This window comes from Condylostylus longicornis, unplaced genomic scaffold (genome assembly GCF_029603195.1).
Source record: "Condylostylus longicornis isolate FDR11 unplaced genomic scaffold, ASM2960319v2 ptg000116l, whole genome shotgun sequence".
Taxonomy (NCBI): domain Eukaryota; kingdom Metazoa; phylum Arthropoda; class Insecta; order Diptera; family Dolichopodidae; genus Condylostylus; species Condylostylus longicornis.
Window position 1 is genome coordinate 978,412 of NW_026578084.1, and position 27,055 is coordinate 1,005,466.

At 24.9% G+C, this 27,055-nt stretch overlaps 1 protein-coding gene across 7 annotated transcripts in view; it reads left to right on the forward strand.

The window, feature by feature from the left end:
- The window catches only part of LOC129614689 (nuclear factor 1 X-type), a 36,692-nt gene that overhangs the window by 9,045 nt on the left and 592 nt on the right, over window positions 1-27,055 (forward strand). For 4 of the 7 annotated variants that reach the window (XM_055529507.1, XM_055529503.1, XM_055529505.1 and 1 more), the window contains 10 exons: window positions 7,807-7,959; window positions 8,507-9,071; window positions 11,134-13,571; window positions 20,401-20,556; window positions 21,056-21,509; window positions 24,176-24,277; window positions 24,394-24,582; window positions 24,828-25,094; window positions 25,169-26,265; window positions 26,443-26,659. In XM_055529507.1, the coding sequence (XP_055385482.1) occupies window positions 13,491-13,571; window positions 20,401-20,556; window positions 21,056-21,509; window positions 24,176-24,277; window positions 24,394-24,582; window positions 24,828-25,094; window positions 25,169-26,265; window positions 26,443-26,659 (2,563 nt within the window). In that variant the 5' untranslated portion in view covers window positions 7,807-7,959; window positions 8,507-9,071; window positions 11,134-13,490. Of the gene's footprint in view, window positions 1-557; window positions 721-7,806; window positions 7,960-8,506; window positions 9,072-10,620; window positions 13,621-20,400; window positions 20,557-21,055; window positions 21,510-24,175; window positions 24,278-24,393; window positions 24,583-24,827; window positions 25,095-25,168; window positions 26,266-26,442; window positions 26,660-27,055 lie in introns of those variants that run through there. The other 3 variants (XM_055529508.1, XM_055529509.1, XM_055529504.1) reach the window with 3 other exon arrangements.

The window sequence follows — 27,055 nt, forward strand, 5'->3', positions numbered from 1 at the left end:
TCTTTTATTAGACCAACTACTAAGAAATAAAGAAAATATTTCTGTTTTGAGTTAACGATATCCTATTTATTAATCCTGTTTATAAGTTTTTGAAAAAAAAAATAATTTAAAGTAAATACTATTGTAGTTCAAAATATAAATCTACAGTACTAAAACGGTTAAAGAATAAATTGAAATTTTAGCAAGGCACAAAAAAAATAAAAAGAAAGAAACATATAAAATTTAAAATAGACCCTAAAAATTGTTTTTCATTCTTCAATTCTTATGTCTGTTTCTATGCAATGCTCTTGCTTTCTGTTTATATTTTTAAATTTTAGTGTTCTTTTTCGCTCTTTTTTTTACTTTTCTTTTGAATTTTCAAAACCATATTTTATGTTTTTTACTTTATATAATTTTTTTCCACACTTTTTGAGGTTACAAATTTTCAAAATTAGAATTTATATTTGAAAAAAAAAATGAAAAAATAAGTAAAATACAATTTTAATTTTTAAAAACTTTACCTTATCATTAAAATGCATATAAAATACAAAGTTGGATCAAACCAATGGTCTGTAAATAAGCGCTTTTCCTTTGAACAAGTGATGAACTGCTTTTAAAAATATTATTTAAGTTATTTTTATTTATATACAAAAAAAATAAACTGATTGCATACTTGAGGATGAACAAAAGAACAAAGTTGAAAAGAGTGTTAATATAATGTTGAATTTGACGGTTAAGTTGGTGAGTTATGAAAAATAATAAATTTAAATGGAATGCAAATATTAAGATGCAACTAACAGCATTTGGACGTAGCTAACGGAAAGTGCACATGATTACTTTGTATATGTTTATCTGGAAATATGTATATGTGTGTGTGTGTATAGTATGTATTTATGTGTGCTTAGTAAAAATAATAGCTAGGAAATGAAAACGAAATTATAGTTAAAAGAAAATTATGTATGTATATATTTTGTACAAATATTTATTCATAAAATATATTTTGCATACATACATATAAGCATATTGTACGAGGTTTATGGATGTGAATTATTTAATAATCAAATTAAACATATAAAAATAATTGTTACGAATTGAGGATGTTGATATAATGACTTTAAAGTATAATATTTGCGGTGTACGTACACTCAACTTTAGGACTTGAAAGTGATGCTGCGTTAGTTATATGTCCTTATAATATAGAGAAAATTAAAAGTTTACTTTTAATCAAAATTGAATTTTCATTTAAATATTTGTTGTTTTTGATAGCGTAATTTAAGTTTTAGTTCAAAATAATAAAATAATAAATAAATAAATTAAATATAAAAATTTTTCATATTCGAAATAAATTTCGAAACAGCTTTTATTATTTAAATTTATGTGATATGATTGTGTGCGCACATGTGCATTATTTTCACTATATACATACATGTATATAGTTTCGCAACATACGCCTCATGTTAAATATTATTGAAAAGTAAAAAAAAAAATAAATAATTTTATTATTTCGAGAATGAAAGTTTCTTGTTTTTTTTCTTTGTATTATTTTTAATTTTCTTTTAAAGTTTGTGTACAACGAGCTTTTATTGTATTTTGTATTTTATTTTTTTTTTGGTTCTAAAGTATACAAATGTGATGTAAGAAGTCAACAACAGGATCAAGGTCATTTGGCGTATATACTTTTATGCTATGATGAAAAATATGCTAACTTTAATGATTGAACAAAAAGAAAAACAAAAAGCTAATGTAAATAGTACTTAACCGATCGCATACTCTAAATTCATATTTTCTTAAATAATTTAAGTTCGAATAAATCTATTTTTATTAATTAATTTAAATAGGATGAACACAGGAAACACCTTCAAACACTTGTGTCAAATTCTGTATGATAACCGATATAACTTTAAGTTATATACTTAGTAAAGTGTTACTTGGTCCTTAGCAGTGATTTACTTCCTGTGAATCGACTGGCACGTCGTATTAGGAGATGGTGGCTTTATATCAGGGTTGACCATAAGCTCCTTGATCATCAAAGTATAATAATCATTAGTCAAGCTGTAATCATATATGTATGTAAATAAAGCATATAAAGGAATTGAATTCTATGTAATGCGTGTAGTATGTTCTACATTATAAATCAATTTTTTTTCAATATAGAACATAAATGTACGTCAATAAAATTTTCAATAAACCTTTCTTTTTCCATTTTTTCTATATACCTAGAAATATTTATATCTAACTCGAATTAACACAACAGGCTATTTCTCCACTCCAAGTTCATGGTTTTATTATTTAAAAATTCTTTTACATGAAATATGTATAATTGTGATCTTAATATACTTTTTTTTCTACTGGCATAGATTGAAATTGGAAGATACAGAACCAGACTATTTTTGAATTAGTATAATGTTGTAGAATTAACATTAATTTTTTCGTATATTCATATATTAAATCGTTTTTAACAAGTTAGTGGAATTCGTGTTTTCTATCAAATAATAAAATGTTCAGAAACGAATTGTATATACATTTATACAAATCACGAAATATTATATTATATCCATCATCTATATGACATTTTCAAATTTACTTTAGGAACCTAGTGAAAGGAAAATAAAATTTAATTATGAGAAAGTTGAAAATACTCGTAACCTATTATACTCTTATACAAAATGCAAATAGTGTAAAACTGTAACCTATTATCAACTGTATCTTTTAAACTATGGCAATATAGTATGGCGATGACAATGATGATTGTGCTAATATGATATTGATGAATTTGATAATGTTATTGATGACTTATCGAATATATTTTCGAATTATATTTTAATATTCAAAATTTGTAATTTTAAATTGAATGTAAAGAAATAGAAAAAAGAAATAATTTTGCTAACATTGTTTGCCATTATTTTACGTAATTATGTAGAAACGTACTTTATTAATGTAGTTTTATAACCCTTGTTATTTTTTAAATTTTTGAATGTAAAATTTTATAGAATTTTTAATAATATTATGTATGGTTAAGTATCCAAAAATTAAAATTAAATGTGTATACGAGTATTAAATGCCCATTTTATTATATAAAAAGGATTTCGTCGGTTTCAAAATTCGCTAGATATTTGATTCATGTGCTAAAGATTTACATACCATACAATATCTTTCTCTAAAAAATGCGTTCATTCAGACTCCTAGATCAGACGCCATCTGTTTTATAAATTTCTTTCTAAAACTTGCATAAAATTTACTATGAGTGTAAAAGTAAATATTTACCGGTAAATTGGTAGCAAATGCACCTAACCTAAACGCGTGGATTATAATAAAGAAGGAGACAGGAATGGAAAGGCAGGCAGGCGGAAAAACATTATAAATCAAATCGGTTTCTTTGTATATTGGATAATATTTTTTTATTAATCTAATAATTTGATTTTTCAGTGTTTTTTTTTTTTATATTCTTGAAATTCAAAAATTGTTTTCACGTTTCTTCAAAGTTATTTTGAATGGCAATAAATTTTCTTCTATTTATCTGTTGTTATAGTATGAGTTAAAAATGTCTAACATTTAGTACGTGATTTCATATTTTATTAGTTTTTCTTTTACGAAAAAAATCTCATACTGAATAATAAATAACTGTTTTTCTTTTTTTATTGTTTCTTCTTATTTTTTAAATAATTGTATGCACATGAATGTTTTTTTTAGAGAGAAAAACATAGGTATGCATTTTTTATTGCAATTAAATGAGTTTATTTCTTATTTTAATTTTGGTTTTTTTTGTTTTGCGATTTTCTCTCCACCTTTGTGCTTTATTTTAAATTTTACATATGCTGTGCAACCGTTACGCGCGATTATTTTTAAAGAGCTAATTTTCTTGTTTTTTTTGCATGAAAATTTGCATATTTTCTATTTTACTTTTTTTTTGTTGAATTTTTTCAAATGCTTTTGCTGCATTTTACTGCAAAAAAAAATCACTTTTATATATAAAAATCCCAATTATTATTCATTTGTTGTATCAAAATTTAATTTTAGGTCAAAAATAATTATTTTAAATAAATATTTAATTCCATTTTACCACACTTACATTTACAAATCTAGTATGTTAATAAATTTTAACTTTCTATATTAATATCGTGTAGTGTTTTTATATTTAGACGCAATAGAAAATTGTTGTTGTAAATATGGGAGTGGCGGCAGTTTTCTAATATGAATAATTTTATACTACATTCTTCACACGGATTCAAAAGCATTACTTACAGATATATTCCAAATACACTTGTAAACAAAAAAGAAAATGATACATTTATATAGAAATAGAATTCGAAACTTAGTGGTACTTCGAAAGTGACCATAATAGAATGGATCTCAACTAGTAGAATAAAGGAAAAAAGGGGACCTATTTTCTTTTTTATCGCTATCTTCCTTTCGTTCGAGCTATATGGCTTCAAAAGTGATTTTTCTATATATATATGTATATGCCATAGAGAATTAAAACATATGTATTTTGTTGAAATGAAAACAAAATTGGTTGTTAGGATTTAAATTATTAAACAGCCTATAAGTCTTAGGAGTTGTACTTATATTTACATCAAAGTAAGGAAGCTGAAAATGAACGAAATGCCAACCAATTTGTTATTATTTTGCACTATTTATGTACCAAAATGTTTTATGCTTACGCTTATTTACTTTTATATAAAGTTTCATTTGAATGCAAATAAAATAAACGCTTTCTTAATATATAGTCTCTCTTAATAAAGTCTCATTGCAATATGTTACTTCGCCCATAGCCAAAGTCATAATTATATTACGATATAAAGTTTATGAATAGATTCTTTTGGGATTTGGGCTTCAAACAGAGTAAAACTGTAATAACAAAATTTTTTCTAATTTTTTGTTTTTGCAATTGTGCAAAAAAAAATAAAACCGAACACTTCTTTAAACGTTATCCAAAAAAAGGAGAATTATTCTTCAACATCCAGATTACTCCAACTCTATATATACGTATGACTTAAAAGTTAAAAAAAATCATAGTTGTAAAAATATATCTATATAATTTTTAACTTTATTATTATATTTATTTTTTTTTCTAAAAACAACAGCATTGTCTGCCCTCAACCTATTGACTTTCCAAATTTTTCCTAACATCTTGACATACTCATAAATTTTGTTTTATTTCCGATAATTTTTCCATTTTTCAAAATGTAAAATTTCCTTATCTTATATGCAATGTAAAAATAAAAGATTTTCATAATATCCTACTGGTATTATCCTTATGCATGCATATTGTCATTGTATAAGGATAATAGTCTAAAAAATTTATAATTTTTCTTTTTTAGTGTGCAATAATAAAACAAAAAACAAAAAAAAAAGAGAAATACGAAAACTAAAAGTAATTGAGAAAAAACAAAACAAATTAAAATAAATGAAAAATGAGAGAGCACACTACGTTTACTCACATATAAAAAAGATAAAGAATAATGCAATAAAGAGAAAAAACAGAGAGAAAGAGAGAGAGAGAAATGTATTTTTTTTGCTTTGTTGCATTGCAACCATGTGTGAGTGCATATCATATAGTGCAGGGTTTGAAAAATAATAGAATAAATAGGTTTATGAGTGTGTATGTGTTTGTTTTACTAATTTATAGAAAATAAGCAATGAAAAGCTAAAATATATTTGGTGACTTTTTAAAGAATTTTTTCATCTTTTAGGATAATTTTTTTATTTTGTTCATTTAAATCTTTTTTTTTCATATTTTCCTTTTTTTTTAAATTTTTTTTGGAAAATTATTGTTTTAAGAAGTTACAAAGGATTTAGAAAAGATAATGGCCGTTTAAATTTGCTACTAAAAAAATGAGGGTCAACCAAATAATTTGAAGCATAATGTTGAGAACAACTAACGGGGGTGATAGGGTTTAGTGAACTCGATTTAAAATAATATAATATGGAAAAAGAAAACTTTTAACAGTCAACATATTATTTTTTTAGTTAAAAGTTAAACTGTTTAAAATTTTAATATAATTATCGCAGTAATTAGTAGTCCATATTCATTTTATACTATAATCAACACTACGATTTTTGGCTTATTCGGCCAAAACCAATAATTTTAGATAAGTTTTCCCGTGTCATTCAAAATTTTTTAGAATCAGATTTTCAAACTGATAAAAAACCCTACACTAATCTGCAACAAATTTCAACTGAATTTAATTTGAAATTTTAAGTTTTTTTTTTAAATTTTCCACCATAAGGGATCATATACCCAGAAATTGTTGCAAATTTTCAAGCATATATAAAATAAATTTTAAACAAAGTGACATTTTAATTTAGTCGAAAAATTAAAGTTGCAAAAAATATCGACAGTAGAAAGTTTTGTGAACGGAAAAATGTTCGAAAGTTGAAATCATTTAATGATGGTGTTCCCACTCTCACTTGTTTAAACTAAATTATCTCATCTTGTGCAATACAAAATACTTATCTGAAGCATTTTAATTTACATTAATAAAATGCTATACCACCAAATATTATTCTTATATATTTTTTATTGTTGTTATTATTTTTATATATTCTCATATATAAATAAGTTTTTATTTGCCATCCTTTAACATTTGCTTATTTATTTACAATACCGACTATATAAACTTTATGTTATGCTTGTGGAAAAAATTGCAATTTTCTAGTGCATACAACAATGCGTATACCAATACAGAAACAAGTAAATAGTGTAGATATATTCTTTTTCGTATTACTATACTTTTAATGTAGAATATAGTAGCAGAAGTGTATTTTTTGGGAAACAAAAAGAAAAGAAAGTATATGAGAACAGAGAAACACAATTTTCGCATCACATATAAAAGCTGATACATATATATAATTAAGAATGTTCGTTTGTGTAAATATATTTTAAATAAATTTGTTTATATTTTAGTAAAATTATTTTACTGGCTAGGCAATCAAGACTGAAACATTTATTCTTAATATTTTCCTCTTATTTTAGCCATATTTTCTCCTTTACTTTATTTTCCTCTCTTTCTCTATGTTTTTTATCTCCTTTTTTCTATTCTTTTTAAGTTGAGTGCTACACGTTTTTTTTTCTATTTTTCTTTCTTCTTTTTGTTTTTTATAAAAGAGTTGCTCTCAACTTTTTAGTTATTCATAAAAATGTTTTATAGTGTTTAACCTTTTATCTTCATTTATTCTAATAGATTTTTATTTTTATGTAGGTGAAGTAAAGTGTTTTCGTACAAGAAAAATTGTATTGTTTTTTGAACTTTTAAATTGTACTTAGCAGATGGTATAAGAAGCCTGTTATTTGTCAATCAATGAAATCCATGAAATTCTTAAACAAACGTCTACAAAGGTTCTTGATAAAGACTTCAATTCAAAATCCCATTGGATTTGTTGCCAGTTGAATTCCGTAAATTCCAAGGGAAGTGCTCCACAGTATATAATAGTCCCTTAATTGGGGAAATGTACAAGTGACCCCCCTAGCAATATTATTTTCGATTTATTCAAATATGATATAGGTCTTTTTACAAAACCATTAATAAGGAACGAAAACTTTTGTATACCTCATTAACTTTTGTATATAAGATTATACATATAACAAAAAATATTTATTTCTATTATTTATAAGAGTTTCTCAAATTATATAGATATTTGTTTTAAATTTCCTTTTTAATATGGCAATATCTAATCTTGTTATTTTTCTTTGTACCCTTTCTCTGTCACAAATTTCTAAGAAAATCCTTTAAACAATTCATTTTATCCACTTTCATTTATTATTTCACTTTTGGTAAATAAAAAAATAATTATTTGTTTCGTTTTTTTCTCTTTTTTTTTATATAGACATAGAACGCACATAAATGAAATAACAGAAAAGAAAACCCAAAAGAAAAACTCAACCGGAAATTTCCTAGTACTAGAGAAAAAAAAAATACAAAACTTATTGAAATATTTTATTTTTGTCGCTCTATTTTAGCAAAGATATGATAACTAGAGGTAAGTAATAAGTAATAACTAATAAAATAAAATCCTAAATTTAATTCTGTTAATTAAATAAAAACCTAATTTAATTTTGCAATTCTCGAAGACAGTTCCGAAGTGGGTGAAATATGAACCTATGTTGAGCTTAAAATAAGATATAAAGTACACAGATATAAAAAAAATAAAATTTTCTTAAAATGTCGTAAAACCACGTTCCACGACTTTTGTCAGTTTTATTTGGCGATATGTCAAATTATCACATTCTTCTTGAATTGTTTTTTGGGTCTTGAAGTCTCACACAGCCGATTTTCGAAAAAATTTCCAAATAAAATTTGTAGAGCACTTTACAATCTCTAATACGACATTACTAGCCGGGATTTAAGAGTTGAAAGAAGGAGGAAAGTTTTTCTGTACTCTTTTAAGATATAATATTTGAAATTTCTCTGTATTCTCAATACAAAAAGGTGTATTACCGAACTTTTGACCTAGATGATTAATTAAGTTCCTATTTTATTATCATTTTCAAATATATTCAATATAACTCAATTTTATTTTTTTCCAGATGATAAGTTTCAAAAATGTGTTTAGATTTGACAATGACACCACTTCGACAATACACAAAACAATATTACAAAATATCAGCTGATATAATGATTATGGATAAAAATTCTATTCAAAATAATTTTTACCATTACTGCATATTCATTAAATCGTCAGTCTTACGATAAATTAAAAAAAACCAAAAGGTAAAAGAACTGAAATTAAAAACCGGGAAATATTAAATTTTAACCAAAAAAGCAACAAAAATACAACAAATAAAATAAATAATATTGATAAAGAAAAAATATTAAAATAACGGATATTAATATAAAAATTAAATACTAGATAACGCACACACGCATACTTGCACTTATACGTTTAAAAATGAAACAAAAAAAAGCGGAATACTAAACTAAAATATATAAAAAAAAATATACTAAAATAAGAGATTAAACTAAAAAGGAAGAAACTAAGAAGAAATTAAACTAAAAATTAGGATTGCAAAAAATCCTGCTACAAAAAAAGAAAAAACTTATATAAAAATAAAAATATGGTTGTTACACTATTTCGCACATATTATTTATATGGTAAGTTTGAAAATTTGATTTTTATATCTCTTGTATTTAGTTTATAATATTACATGCAGGATGTCTCCATACGAATTAAACCATATCATTTTATTGCCATATCAATAGATGCCAAATAATTTTTTTACAAACGTCCGGGACAAAATTTGTGGAGTTTTTCAAGACTTTTTTGTCCCAAAACCATATTATAATATTTTTTTGTTTCATTCTTCTTGCAATCTATTTTGGGATCTGATCCCTTAAACGACCGATTTTCAGAATTAAGGTTTATTAATTTACTTTAGTCAAAGTTTTAAACTTGTTTTATACTATAATTTTTTGAAACTAAAAAATGCTTATATTTTTTGTCTCTGGACATTTTTACCACATTTCTGGAGATTTCATTTCTAGTAAAAAAAATGTTGTTTTTTCTATAGTATGAATTTAACATGAAAAAAAGTGCTTATTAGTTTCACTCTGTCCGTCTGTCCGTGGACACATTTACAAAACTTCTACGCCCATGAAGATAGAAACCTGAAATTTTATAAGAACATAGATTTTTACTTTTTAGAAACCTTTTTCCGAAGAAGACCCCTCTAAAAATTATAGTCTACCAAAATCCAAAAAATGCCATTTTTCAATCATTTTCTGTAGCAAAACCAGAAAGATCTATGTTCTTTAAATTTTTTTGTTTTATATCAAAGAATGCATCCTTAATGTAGGCAATCTTTGAAATATATTCGTATATATGAATGAAATTAATTTTAATACTGAATTGAATTGGAAATACGGTGGATTGTTTTTAAAGGCATTATTTTCACTTGCTGAAGGGAAAAGAACTTTATTAAAGTATATTCTGAATAAAATGACATTTTTGCAAACGAGTCGGATAAAATATGAATTTCAGCATTTTAATTGTTCCAAAATTCCCGAGACTGGTCCTCGCAATAACCAAATAAACTTTATTTTGTAATGTACATAAAATGTATAATTTTTTTCCTTTTTTTTTCTCATACAGATCATATGAACAAAAACAATTTATTGCACATAATAAAAAGAAATACTGTCGTGTAATATTATATCAGACGACAAGAAAACCTATATTACATATATATTATACATATAAAATAATTAATATTTATTAAACTATTAATAATAATATGTATATCAATTATATATATATCACATATTAAAGTTTCAAATACATTCATTATTATATAATATTTTTTTTTAATTTTTTTCTTAAAAAAATAAAATATGTAAAGAAACACAAAAGAAAAGAAGCAAATAGATAAATAACAAAAAAATAAGAAAGGAAAAAAGAAAATTTAATTTTTGATTTTCCGCTTTTTTTCGGTTTTCTTTTTGTTTTTTTTATCTTATCTCTTTCACAAACAACTACCCTCTTCTATTCATAAAGTATAAATATATACTCTATATAATAATTTAAAAAAAATTATACATAAACGCTATTACAAATATACTGAATTACATATATATATATATATATTTAATATATATATATTTATACTATATATATTAAATAATATATATATATTAATATATATATTTAATTTAATGAATTTTTTTATATTGTTTTTAATAATATTTAAAGGGTTCCTATATATAAAAAGAAACGAAAAATAAAGCAAAAATATATACGTATACATATTATCTATATATATAGTATAATTAGGCTTCTAAAAAATTCATACATACATACACATATAAATAAATATAAAATTTAAAAAAAATTATTAACAAAAAACGAAAGAAGAAAACCAAAAAAGGGAAAAGCAGTAAAAAAATTAAAAACTTACGATCGTGGTACTTTCAAATAAAAAATAATACTCGCTTCTTTTCTTTTTCTTTTTTTCTTTTTTCTTCATTCTTTTTTTATTTATTTTTATTAATTTTTCTATTTTTTGTTTTTTTTTAATTAATAATATTTATTACTCAATATTTTTTACATAATATTAATTATAAAATAATATATATCGTTATTGTCTTTATTAATAATTATACAAATATATATTTAAATCAAATACAAATATATAAAATATTAATAAAATCAAAAAAAAAGAAAAAGAAAACACTAAGAAGAAATAAAGCAATTATAATTAGTTGTAAGGAGAGAAAGGACACTACATACGTAATGAAAATAATTCATTAACGCCGCCGTCACGAAGAGCAAATCTAAAGCAGAAACATAACAATAACAACAACACCAACAAAAACCAAATCAAAATAAGACAAGATTACAAAACCTAAGACAACACAGAGACAACTGTATAATATATTAATTTTGAATTTTTATAATAAAAATAATAATAATAATTAAAAGAAAAAAAACTAAATAGAAATAAAATTAATATACAATTTAAATTATAAAATATATAATTGATGAAATACACCATAAAAAAACAAGGGATATTATCTACAAGAAATAAAAGAAAGGAAATGTCGCCGTGTTAGAAAATCAGAGCTAAACAAAATTTACGCAATTCAAACACCAAAAGAAAAATTGAACCAGACAACCGATTAGAAAACTAATCTTATATATAATATTTAAAATTAAATATAAACTTAAAAAAAAACAAAAGAGAAAAAACGAAAAAAAGAGAGTTCTATTGGTTGCTCTAATAGAACAAAACATAAATCTCAAAATCAAAATAAATAATTTTTTTTACTCTTTAATTTTTTTCACACCACTTAAAAAATTCACACACAAAAACACTTTAGTTAGTGTGTTTAGCAGTTTAAATAAAAAAAATACAAAATACATAATAATACAAATTAATATACAATAATTTAAAACATATATATAAATAAAAAAACAACTATATAAAATTAAGAAGCAATAATAATAATATGGTAATTTTATTAATAGCAAAAAAATTAGCAACACAACAATGTAATAATAATAATAATAAAAAAAAGAAAAATTTAAAATTAATTTAAAACAATAAACGAATTAAAATAAATCAAAAGTAATATAGTAGGTATAACGTAATTATAAATTAAAATAAAGGTAATACTAAAGTAATGCTAAATAAAATAAAAGTAATACTAAATTAAAAAATAAACAAATAATCAAAAACAAAAAAAGGTATCGTTCTGTCTTTATCTTAATTGTATTGATAAAACAAAATAAAATTAATAAAAAAGCACTTTATTTTAATATTTTAACCAATAACATTTTTACAAATAAAGTTCAACATTAAAAAAAAAATTAACTAAAATAACAAAAAACAAAAAAAAAAAAAACACAAAAAAAAGAAAAACAAAAATCTTTTTTCAAAAAAACATACTTCTACTGATTCTACAATAATATTATTTTATAACCGCTCAACTGCAACCACAAAGTATTTGCGCGCGTGATAACGAAACAAGAAGTGACGATCAAAATACGAAAAAAAAGAAAACTGAAAAAACTTCTTTATAATTTTTTTTTAAAAGAGACATCTTTTACCTCCGTTTCACTTCTCCGGTTTACTTTATTGAAAAATATAAGGAATTATTAAAAAAACTTAAGGGAATTAATTAATAAATTGTGTTGATGAGGTTGTAGAATTTAATTTTTATTTTAAATTAAATTTTTTTGAATTTTCAATTAATTTTGGAAAATAAAATATATTTATAATATATTTAGTTAACACCAATAGCAATAATAAAATTTTTTCAATTATGAAACTAACAATAAAAAAATTTACCGTCCGAAAATTTTAATTTAAATTCTTTTCTTTCAAATTAATTATCAAAAATAAAAAACATTGCAAAATATTTATATTTATGACTACAACTACAATACTACATAACTACACATAAAACTATTAATAATTATTTAAATAATAATATTTAGCAATAAAGTATAAAAACAACATTAAATAAAAAAAGAAAAAGAAAATAAACACCAGAGTAACGTTAATAATATAAAAAAAAAAAAATTTAAAGTGAAGTGAAATTTATATAAAAATATTTTTTTTCGTAATTTTCGCGTTACCATATTGTAGTGGTGTAATTAATTAGAATTTTTACTACAAATTCTAACTCTTATTATTTAAAAATATTGATGATTAATATATTTAAATTTACTATTTTTTTTTCCGTTATTGCAATTCGCTATTAAGAATCTCGTTATTTTCAATTATTTAAATACATAAAAAAATCAAAAATAAAAAAAAAGAAGACGCACACAGGCAACAACAAAACTAAAGAAAGAAAAAAAGCAACTCTACATAAAAAATACCCAGCAGAAACAAACACAACAGCACAAAGATATTAAATACTTACTGAGAATTTCAACTAAAAGAGAGAATATTTTGTGTTCTCATTTTACGGCTTTTTTTTGTTTTTTTCTTAAATTTAATATCGAAAAAAATAAATAAAACACAAAAAAAAAACAAAAATATAAAACCAAAATAAAGAAGCAACCAGCAAATGTTTATACCTGATTCACTAAGAAGCTGTATGATTGAGACGGACGTTACATCATATCTACAGACACCATCTTCAGGACAGGTGCTTGTGCTACTCTTCTGCTACCAACCAGCCGAAATCCATATCATATGTAATTAACATATGTCATTAACATACAAACAAAAAAAAAAAAAAACAAAAAAAAAAAATTACAAAATAATTTTTTTCAATTATTATGATTTTTTTTAAATATATATTTAATTGTATATTATTGACGTGTTACAAAAAATTAGCGAAATGAGAATGTACACAATAAAAAAAGAAATAGTCAGGAAAATTATATAATAAAATAAATATTATATAAATTAAAGTAAAAAACAACAATCTGTATGAACGTTCGACTGTTTTATATAGTTAAGAATTTCTTAAAAGACATTTCCAATTAGATGATAAATTTTCTTCTACACATTAAACATTTATTTGATCAAATCTCCTGTCTAATTTAAATTTTTTTTCAATTTGATAAAAAAAATTTATTAATACTCGTATATTAATTGTTGAAGATTAAGGGCAATATTTAAAAGATCCTAATATTTATTTTTATACATAATAAACTGTTTATCTAACAATTTTTTTCTATTTTCGATTAAATTTTTTAATTTTTTCTATTTTTTTTATTTTTCCTATTTTTCAATTAAATTTACACACCAAATTTAAAAGATTTAATTCTTTTTTTTCCAAATATTTTTAATTTATTTTTAGTACCAACTCAATTTTGTTAATAGCAAAATAAATTTCTGTTGTAAATTCTTTATTCTTTTAGTACTAAATTTATTCAAATTACTTCTACTATTGATATTTAATATTTTAATCTAATTTTAAAATTTTTAATTTTAAAAATAAAAAAATCTAAAGTTTGATATCATTTTTTTATTTTAAATTTTTTTTAATTTGAAAAAAAAAAAAAAATAATAAATTGTGATAATGTATTAGTAATAATTTGAAAACAAACAAAAGACTTAAATGAGAAACTTTCGGTTTAAGATTGAAAAACTGATTCAAATTCGAATTAACTGTTTCATCAAATTGATTTTGAGTAATTTTCAGAAACGACTTTTTGTTCTACACGGCAACTCAAATGTCTCGAAAATTTTACTGCAGTTAAAGGATAAGAAGTGTTTTATTTTACATATAGCAAACTTTTTTTTGGAGTTCTCTTAAAGTCACTTCGACATTATACATAATATTGTTTTACTAACAAAAAATATGCACAATTTGTTATATTTAATTTTAGTTATTCACTTAATCCTCGACTAGCCACTCTCCTTTAGATTTAAAATCAAATTAATGATTGTACTATGGTAAAGGTAAATAGTCGAATTCAGTAAATGTAATTTACGAGTATAAGCTGAATTATTTGCAATCTATAATTTAAAAATGAAATTTAACTGTATAATGTCAATATTCTATTCGAACAACCATACGAAGCTTTTCACAAAAAAAAAAGAAAAAACAAAATAGAACGTTCATCCAGTTTGTGTCAATGTCAGAAAATATATGTGTGTTATATCTCTGTAATATTTATTTTTTTTTTTTTTTGATGTAAACTTATCTTATACCTCTCTAATATTGTGTTTTATGAATTTTTTTTTGGTTTTAACTTTTTTGTGTTAATTTGTTTGGGTTTTTTTTTGTGTTTCCCTTTAATGTCAATTAATTTTTTAATTACTAATTAAAATTTAAAGAAAAATTCAAATTATATTATTCAAATATATATATGAAAATTATATTAAATATATGAAATAAGTTTTTGTTTTTAATTTTCTATTTGTGTATATTAATTTTATTCTTTGAAATCAGTGTTATGGATTTTGTAATTAATAATAATTGCTAAATGTACCCTAACTCTAAATGTGATTTTGTTCTTCTTTTTCGATTGTTTTTTTTAGGTTTTTACTTTATTGATTTAATTTTAATATTAATTGTATCATAATATCAGAAATTACTTATTTTCCTTGTTTTTGCAATTATTGATTATTTCAAAATTAAAGTAATCTATATTTTTTAAATATTTTTTTTTTTTATTCTAAATAAAAAAATATATACAAAACACAAAAACCAATCAATAAATTGCACAAAAATTGCATAAGTATTAAATTAATTTAAATTATATAATTAAATTTTTGATAACTTTTATATTAAGTACTTATTACTTAAGTACCTTTTTTTATTATTGTATACTAATTAATGAAATTTCCCACTTTTGTTACGTTAATAACGATATAGTAAAAGTATTTCATATAACAAACTCTTTATTATATTTTAAATTAATATATTATAAGCTTTACAAACAACTCTTTATAATTAATTTATATATAAATATGTATATAAAATATATATATATGTATATATATATATATGTATATATATGTATGTATATATATCGTATATATATGTATACGTATGTATATTTTATTTATTTTGCATAATTTTAATCGTTGGAATATTTTCGTTTTTAAACAACTTTTAAAAACAAACGTTTTCGTTTTTAACTGAAGTTATTTTGGCAGTTATATACAGTTTGCGACTGTTTTAATTACACAGTTTACAAAAGTAAAGACAATTGTGTTTACATTGTGAAGTGAAGTTAAACTCTCAAAGCTGTATATTTTGACATTCGCATTTGAATGTAACATTTGATAACTTTGTTTCAAAATTCACCATCTTTATCGAAATTTATTCGTAAAATAACAAAAAAAGTCAAAAAATAAGTGAAGTTTATGGCTGATTCTGAAAGTTTTTAAAAAGCATTGAATTTTTTTTTGCTGTGTACGCTGCATTCAAAACACTTTCTGCACAAGCAACATTAAAACAATATTGATACTTCGCCTTAGATAACCCAGTTTTTACTGTATGAGAGGACGTAGTCATTTAACACAAATAACTGCCAATGTAATTCTAAATTTTTAAAAACATTCCTATTTAAACTGAATGTAATCAAGACAAGAATTCGGCCTGTTGCCATATATAATTAATATTATAAATAAATAATATTTAGTATAATTAATATAATTTTTTATATAAATTTTTTTTTTGTTTTTTTTTGGATTTTGGTTTATTGTCTTTTAGTATTTTAAATTCTATACAAACACATTTATTTTAATATCAAATGTTTACAATTTTTATAAACTATTAAAAAAAAGTTTTTTTAATGTACTTTATTCATGGGCATTTTTTGCAACACTATAATTACAGTTTTCTGTTTTTTTTTTCTTCCTTTTTTGTGTTTTTTTTTCTAATTAAATTAATTTCCTTCCAATGCATTCACTTATGAACATATGCACATATAATGTAGATATATACATATGCATATATACATGTGTATACATATATACTGCAATAAAAATTATTAATTAATTGAATATACATATAGTGTAATTTATAATAAAAGTACTCAAAAAATGCAGTTTATATTAAATTAGATTTCTTAATATTTTTGAGTATATATTTTTTAATTGAATTTTTTTATGATACGAAATTCATTATTTAATTTATCTTCAATTTCTTATATTTTCTAAATAATATAAAAATTTCTTCGGCTTTATTAAGTGCAAAACTAAAAAAGAGAAGTTTATTCTTCTATTATTATTAATTAATAATTAGTTATTAATATACCCGTCCACTATTATGATTACGAGTACTTATTAGTGATTTATATGATAACATTTTTTAAATCTACATATTATATGATGTATAAGAAACGTTTTTTTTTTACAACATGCATATTATGTACTTGTATGTAAATCTATATATATGCGTGTATATGTAATTTAACCCCATTTTTTCTTCCTTTTTTATATGTGTGTTAAAATTAAAAATTTAATTAAAAAATTTAAAAAGAAATTAACGCATTAAAATTTGAATTCATGTATTTTTTTTTCTAATCATATATAAGTGTAATTTTTTTTATATTTGTATGTAATTTCGGTGTTTGGTGCATTTATATACCTCTATATATATATATATATATTTAAACAGAAAAGAAATATATTTTTTTTTTATTAATATTCTTTTTTTGTTTTTTTTTTTTGGAACTTTTTCTAATATGCAAAATATTTACAATTTAATTTTTTAACATTTTATTTCTATAATAAAAAACAAATCTAAAATGGCCATATAACAAATTTCTTTTTTTCTTTTCTTCGCAAAAGTTGTTAGTGTGCAAAAGTTTAAAAAGTAATAAAAAAACATAAATTAATCTAAAATTTGAAATTTTAAAGAAGGATTAACTAAAGAAATAATTTAAGTAATTAGGTATGAATTACTTTTAATGATTATTCTTGATGATTACATTTTAAACTTTTGCACTTTTTTGTAGTTTTTCTTAAACATCTTTTTATATAAATTATTTTTTATTTAATTTATTTTCTTTTTACAAATCTTCGCAATAACGTTATTACCGATCGCATTTGCATGCAATCAGGTGGTTATGTGATCACACCAAATTTCGAATATCGAGTTTTGGATGTAAACACATTTCTCAATAGTGAGAAAGCGTAAATAAATTATTTTTAGCAAGATGTCGGTCTGTCGGCTTAACGGTCTATAACGGTAAGACGGTGTTATATTTTTAATGATCTTGAAGAAAATATTTAACAGATTAATAGATTGAAATTCTATATATGAGCTTCGTGTGATAATACAAGAAATCACCTGATTTTTGAACAGATTACGTGCATGGTGGTAAACAATGAACGTGTAAAATTTTTGTTAATATCAGGGTTCGGAAACAAAATTCAAATTTTTCTAGATATATATTCACTAAAACCAGACTAGTGTCCTTAAAATTTGAAAGAAGTATTTAAAAGGCATTTTCAAAATCTTATACAGCATTTTCGCTAAACTAGACAATACAGATTGCGGTCGGTTACGTGCTGATCACATCAGATTTCTTTTTTATAACAAATTATTTTTTTATGTTTAATTGCTCTTTTTACCTCTTTCGCATGCTAATGTGTGTTCGTATATATATGCGTGTGATTGAATATGTACATATAAAAATTATACTAAAATTTTTTTTAAAATTTTTTTAAATTTTGTTTTAAAAACAATTAAAACAAACAATTTCTAATTACATTTCTAACTAGATATTATGGAGAAAAATGTCAAATATCAATTAAAAAATTTAGTTTTTTCGGAACTTGGGGTAATACTTAAACATATTTAAAAAAAATGTATTAAGTAATGTAACTTTTCTTATGTGTCCTGAGAAACCTGTTTTAGGGTCTAGCGCTTCCTGGTTATTTCCATTTTAAAAGATACCATTACAGAGGTTTTCAATATACCTTACCTTTAATAAAAATTTTTGGGGATCCGAATTTAAAAATTTCCAATCTTTCGTCTGAATTTAAAAATTTCCAATGCCATAGTTGTTAGTTAAATTAAGACTACTACCTGAACTCTTTTTATATCATTCACACAGAATTTTTTTTTATCGACCGGAGGTCATGTGATGGCACCAAATTTCGAATGTTGAGTTTTTTGTGCAAACGCACATCTCCATAGTAGGGAAGCGCAAATGAACTTTTTTTAGAGACATATGTCGGTCTGTCTGTGCATGGGTGTATCTTAAGTTCAGCTGAACTGGATTTTACATTTTTGCTCATATAAAGAGAAATAATAAAACAATTTATCATTTAAATTCGATGTGTTAAAACAATCAGGCTACAAATTTGTTTAGAAAGATCAGAGCTCGGGAGCCGAATAATGGACTGATTATAGATTTTTTACTATAAACTAATTAATGGAACTAATTAATGAAATTTCTTGAAATTTAAAATTTGAGTTTTGTTTGTTATCAAGACTAACTGACAAATTTTTCATGGAATTCGGATGACACAAAGCAAAACTGTACTATGGCCGAATTCACGGTTTTCGAAGGAATGTTAATCAAAAGCCTTCTAACGTCCTTAAAATTGTAAAAATGTGTTTAAAACGCATTTTCTTGATCTTCTGTAATACTTTTACTTAATTAGACAATATAGATTACGATAGTGTATATGCTGACCACATCACATTTTTTTTATTGTGAAAATGCATTGTAGAATAACAAATAACACTGTGACAAAAACCCATATATTTTAAGTTTTTAATTTAAAAATTTAACGCTTTCGTGCTGATCATGAAATTGTATTATATTAATTAATTAATATTTGATATTTAAAGACAATATTTTTTTCTGTTTTTCGTTTTCTTATTACTAATATGTGTCCGAATTTTTTTATATATGTTTGACAATAAATATAATCCAATAATTGGTAAATTTTTGTAATTTAAAATTTAATATTTTTAATGAAATTTTTTCACGTTATTTGATAGTTTAGATGTTGTGTTGTTTTAAATGTGTGCGTTTTCACTAATTAAAATTTTCTTGTTTTTCTTTTTTAATTTTTTTTTGCGTTTTATTTTATGCTTTTATATCAAATTTATTTTATGTAGTTAAATGATAACAAAAGAAAAATGCTAATAAATAAGCAAATAATCTTTGTTTGATGTTGTTATTGTGTTTTTACCTTATTCTTTTGTTGTTATTTTCTTATATTATATATATGTTTCTCTCTGTGTAATTTATATATGGCTACCTTATTTGTGGGCAAAAAATTTTGAATATGAATTTTAAATAATTATTTTTTTTTCTCTCTTCTTTTTTTTCATGAATCCGATTTCCGGTTTCTGTTATTTTCTTTTTTCTATTTTTTCTTTCTATTTCTTTCTCTCACTCATTTTTTTCCTCATCTGTACCATTTTTCTAAAATAACTGTGCTGAATCAAATTGGTGAAAATTGCAATGGAACTGGTGTCAACGCCATTTTGTTATCACCTTCAATTAATATGTCGCATTTTGATGAATTTTTTTGTTTTGGAAATTTAGGATGAATTTCATCCGTTCATCGAAGCGTTATTACCATTCGTTAAATCATTTTCATATACATGGTTTAATTTACAAGCAGCAAAAAGAAAATATTATAAAAAACATGAAAAACGTATGTCACTTGAAGAAGAGAAACATTGTAAGGACGAATTACAGGTAAGATTTTTTTCAGTAAAATTAAATATGTAAGATCGTGATATGAATCGGAAAGATGTCATTTTGCAAAAGTAGCCAATTAAAATAGGTAGTCTAAAATTATAACAAATTTGAAAGAAATATTAAATTGAGATTGAACTTCTCTCTTCTCGATTGAAAAGAGTTTAATACAATAATTTAGCGATAGAAAACCAATATTTTATATATTAGAGAAAAATAAATGAATTTATTTTTCGAATTTGTTTTTAAAATAAAAAATTTGCAAATTCACCATCAACTTCCTTCTAAATTTAGGAATTAGTAGATAAAGCTACTTAAAAAGTATCTTTGGTTTTAGTGTTGCAGTAATACGCTATTTTTACACAATTCAGTATTTCTGCATTTCTTGTGCATGAATTCAGGAAATAATTAACGTATTATTAAAAATTAGTTATTCATGTTAATGAAATCTTAATTTTTTTTTTATTTTTTATATTTTTTTTTATATTTTCATTTCTAGAATGAAAAAGCAGAGGTGAAACAAAAATGGGCATCTCGCCTTTTGGGAAAATTAAGAAAAGATATTACACAAGAGTGTCGAGAAGATTTTGTACAAAGTATTACTGGTAAACGTCAATCGATATGTGTATTATCAAATCCAGATCAAAAGGGTAAAATGCGTCGTATAGACTGCCTACGTCAAGCTGATAAAGTATGGCGTTTAGATTTAGTTATGGTGATATTATTTAAAGCAATACCATTAGAAAGTACAGATGGTGAAAGATTAGAAAAAAATCCAGATTGTACACATCCAGGTTTATGTGTTAATCCGTATCATATAAATGTATCTGTACGTGAATTGGATTTATATTTAGCTAATTTTATAAATACACATCCACATGATATATTATTAAGTCCACCGGTTTATCACCATAATTATAATAAAACGAAAGAAGAAGATCGTAAACAGAAAGGTAAGAAAAAATGAAATGTAAATATTTGAAAAAAAGAATTTTTTTTTTTTTTTGTTTTACCGAGAGGAAGGGTGAAAAATCTCGAAAGACACTGCCAGACGAAAAGCAGTAGTGTGGAACTTTAATCCACTAAAAAACACCCTCCTCAAAATAAACTATAAAACTAGTCGGAACGACTAACCATTAATTTTGCTCTAACTTTTTTGATTATTTACAAGCTTTTGATCTGACACAATAGTGTACTAAGTACTCATTGTTCCAGATAAAAAACTTTAAACTAACTCGAGAGGTCTCGTACGTTTAAGTCTCCTAACAAAGTTTTAATCGTCAACCAATCGAGCCGCCTCGATGTTGACATGATTGGATGAACGCATTTTATGATTGGCTGCTTGCTTTTTAATTTCGTCTGTTACACTTAGGATCGTGAGATCCCTGTGTATATCGGCATTACGGACATACCAAGGGGCGTTTACAATGTCCCGTAATACCCTATTTTGAAATCTTTGTATAGATTGGATATGAGTCTGCGCAGCGCAGCCCCACAACTGAATACCGTAAGCCCAGACAGGCTTAAATATTTGATTATATATCAAAACTTTGTTGTATATTGTCAATTTAGAACGCCTCTGTATTCAAACTTTCTGTATTCCTCCTCTAATTCCTCCTCTAATTCTGCATTCCCTCGGTTTGCATCTGGTGCAGATCGCAATGCACCACATTTTTTTTTATTATTATCGCCGTTCCGCCCTTCGCTATATTTCCAGGATGGTTCGAGTTGTAAATTCTATAACCTGGAAACCGAATCCTGCTTCTTAACAGAGCTGTTCTAGTTGGCTAAATTTTATGTATGTCAGCATTCTGATCATCACTTTTTTTGGCTTGAGCTTTACTCATGTTTATATCTTTATTGGTCTGTGGAGCTTGAATGTTCGGTAGTCCACCTTTTATATTTTTATTCTTTTCTAAAATCCGCACATCAGATGAAGGTGGTGAACGTCGGGTTTTCGCGTTCCTCCTGAACGGATCAATCAAATGCAATAAATGGCTCTCCCCAGAATCCGTAGAGCCGACCTCCGAAGAGGGTGGATTCTCCAGCGTGGTTGAATTACCATCTGGGGTACTAAATCCTTTTGTTTTGTCCATTGCACAAATGATTAAATTCTGCCTTTTATACCTACTGCCAGGATTCAAAAACTGCCGTCCCTCAGGGATCAAACGCAGACCAGGGAGCCGCCTATTCTAGGTCAGACGCTTCTGGATTTACCGCCCGCGCGCTTCCTAACCAACGAAACCCGGATTAAGCGCCGAGTACTCGTTTTCACCCGCTCTCGTCAGCCTTACTAAGTAAGTTGCCCAGGAGACACCCGGCAGATAACTATGTTACCTACCTTCTAGGAGGTGAGAGTCGGATAGCCTTACTAAGCAAGTTGCCCAGGAGACACCCGGCAGATAACTATGTTACCTACCTTCTAGGAGGTGAGAGTCGGATTTGTTGGCAGAGCTGATGTTTTCAGAGGGATTCAGGAATGAAAAAAAAAACTGAAATAAAAACAAGTAAAAACATTTAAGTCGGTATAAACCGACTGAATAATACCCTGCACTTTGACAATCTGAGTTTAAAAATTTGTTTTTGAAATATTTAGAAATAATTTTGATTGCTAAATGGCAATTACTTGAACCTGTCAAACCATTCAATAGAAACTTCACGAATATGATGTCTGACCTATATGTGGGCACACGACGGCCGAGTTTCATGAATCTAGGTTTATTATTTTTCCAAATATTTAAAATTAACTTTCGGAGTTATATGGCAGCTACCTGAACCTGTCAAGCAATTCCATTAAAATTTTCAAAATATATGTCAAGTGTAATTGGACAGATCTTTGCAAAATTTTATATTAATATCTTTATTGCTTTTTGAAATATTTAAAAAAACCTCTTTAAGTTTTATGGCAGCTACCCGAACCGGTTGTCCGAATTGGTCCAATTACAATAGCAGCCGTCTTTGGCATAAAAGAAAAAACTTGTGAAAATTTGGTGTCGATTGCATTATTTGCTTTTAAGTTATCGTGCGATCGGGCAGACGGACATGTCTAAGTCGACGCAGAATTTTACGCTGAGCAAGAATATATATATACATATGTCCATAAAGGGACGACTCCTTCGAGTGGTTACAAACTCCATACCAAAGTGAATATACCCTTCACGAAGTGCATGGGTATAAAAATTGGCTTTAAAATTGCAGTAATAATTATTACAGCAAATTTGCAATAATAATTATTACACAATTCAGCAATTGTACAACTCATAAGTTAAATTTAATATTAATACCGTATTGCTGCACTTAGTTATGTCAGAACGGCTTTCAATAAAATTGCGCTTTGCCATTCTTATTTTTTTTTTAAAGAATTAGAACAACAAAAATCAGAAAAAAAAATAAAAATTCTATTTGCATAATGGCAGAATTTTAATTCTAACAGAATTTCTAGATGACAGAAATATGGTATTAATTCATTAAGCTTTTATGAATTATAACTGCTGAAAACTTTGTGGCCATAAAGTTGTATTGTTATCTTGAAGATACGAGCTTTGAAAATTCCAAAATGAATATGAATATTTATTTTTTTTATTTCATATAGTAATTTTCATTTCTTTGATCTATTTAGTTACAGGTTTTACACATAATCCATATAATGGAGTCATATGTAATGATATAATCTTGGCTACTGGTGTTTTTTCTTCCAAAGAATTATGGAAACTTTCAAAATGTAAGCAAAACAAAAAACAAAAATAAAAAAATAATAATGTATTAATTTATACAAATATATGTAAATTTATATAATAATAATACTATTAACTAAAACATATTATAATTATATTTCAGCATCAATTCTTGATGAAACAAATGAATTGATTCACCAAGCGAATACAACTAATATTAAAATGGAAAATGTTGCCAGCACATATTACTGTAACAGTTATCCGTTAACAACAGCACCTGTACCGAGCATAGTTTCAGCAGTAACTGACCGTTCTTTAACATCATCTATGGTAGTATCAAGTGGTTATAGTAGTAAGTAATTTAAAATGTTTTTATATTTTTTGTAATTATTCCCTTTCTTCAAAATTGCAGTAATACGGTTTTAACACACAATTCAACTTATGAATTTTAATTGTTGAATTATCAAGAAATACAGTATTAACGCAATTTTGATGTTATAGATTTATAATATTTGTAATATAAGTTTATGTAGTAATCGAATTGTTAATTTTTAATATTTCACATATCATTTTTCTTTACATTAAAACAAAAAAAAGTTGATTTAGTTGATCCTAGATCAATGCATTTAACGAATTCCCCATTATTGCGAACGCAACCCTCATGTAAAACAGATCCATGTTCAACACCACCAAATGAAACTGGCAGTAGTTTTTCTGTTATATTAAGACCAACACAAGATCAAGTCAATAGTAATAATCATACTGGTAGTGGTGGAGGTGATCCAATACCACTACAACGTTATACACCAACAAGTGCAACATCTAGATTAGTTTCTGTTAATCAATCAAGGTCGAATCAAGAAGGTAACAAAAAAAATTAAAAAGTTTATGTACAAAAAAAAAATCTTATATTTTATATACCATATATAATTATACAGTTCTGTTGCAACATAATCCAACTGGTCTTATATCACATTCAATAAGTCCTGGTGCAACAACAATATACTATCAACATAACAGCCCAAATGATCCTCCTGATGTTTGTTCATCAACATCAAATGATGGTAATCAACAACAACAACAGCAGCAACAGCATCATCACCATCCACATCATCATCATTCACATACACAACATCCTTCAGTGGTTGCTTCAACAAAATATGTTGAACAAACTGTAAATGGTCATGATACATTAACAGATTTTGTAACATTTGTTTGTCAAGAGCAGCAACAACAGCAACAACAGCATGATCCCAGTAATAATTCAAATCAAAATTCATCTGATCAATTCCAAGTTCAAAATGTTGGTGTTAGCCGAAATAGCAGTACCGGTAGTAGTGCAACATCATCAAAAACTTCATCATTACAATATCCACAATATAGTACAATGTTACCACCACCACCATTGCCACCGATGGCAAGGCCAGTTGCTATTATAAGATCAACAGCTGATTTAACAATGGTTGGCTCACCACCGTCATCCATATCACCACCGTCAGCAGCAAATACTGGTTCAATATCATCACCTCAATCACATCCGCAACAACAGCAGCAGCAACATCATCACCATCATCACCATCAGCAACAGCAGCAGCAACAACAGAATCGATCAGATACAAATGATCAACACAATTTACAGCAAACCAACACTAGCACAAGTAGCGCTGGTGGTGGTAGTGGTAATGTATCCAATTCTAATAATAATGGTGGTTCAAATAATAATGGTAATAATGGTGGTGGCAATAATAATAGTAATTCTAGCAATAATGGGGGTGATAATCAAAGTAATCCTGGTACGCCAAAAAATTCCAGCGGTCCAAGTGGTAGTACAAATAGTGGAAATAATAGTAAAAATTGTCAATCAACTGATATGACATCATCACCACCGTTAAGTCCACAAGACAATAATATGGACATTGTATGCCGAAAATCATCGTCATCATCATCTTTAACCAGAATTTCAAGTAATCCATATCCAACGGGAAGAGATTATGCAACATTTAATCATCATTTTCATACTCAATCATCAGCCCCGGTAAATTTTATATTATTTATCTTTTAATGATACTTTAAAAGTATTTGATCTTAGTTTTTCATTTCCTAAAATATTTATATAATATTAATATAGTATGAAATACTTTAAGTTTTAGGGGACAGTATGTTTATACCGAAACTTACATAACTTTTTTTTTTATTTTCATTTTAAATTAAGCTTTTGGGCTATACCAGCTCTATTTCAACAATGTCTATGTCGGGTGTTTTAAGTCCAACAAATTTAAGTTTATATTCGTCACCTGTTACAACGCCACGTACAACACCAAGAACTAGATGGAATCCACAATTTTTAATGGAAGAAGATTTTGGTATGATTACACATCCGGTTTCTAGTAATAATCCTGAAGTAAATTCAGTTATATTAATGGAAGAAGGTATAATATGTTCTTTAAATTAAATAATTTCTTACATATAAATTTATTCAATTATATTTATGATAAAGTTAAATTGTACATATTTAATATGTACAATTTAACCCTGTAATCGAAATTCCATAAATATAAGGTAAAAACCATATATATTTTCTATGAATTCAGCTTATTATGCAAGTGCTAATTGCTGAATTATCTAGTATTATAGTACCATTGCAATTTCGATAATTCAATTCAAGTAAAAATATAGAAAATTTAACTTCAAATTAAATAAATGAAAAATTATTTTATGATTGGAGGGTTAAAAATTTTTCATTAGTGTGAATTCATTAGAATTCCCATAAATTCTTTGCCTTTAATTTTTTTCGACTTAATTTTAATGAAATAATTAACTAATTT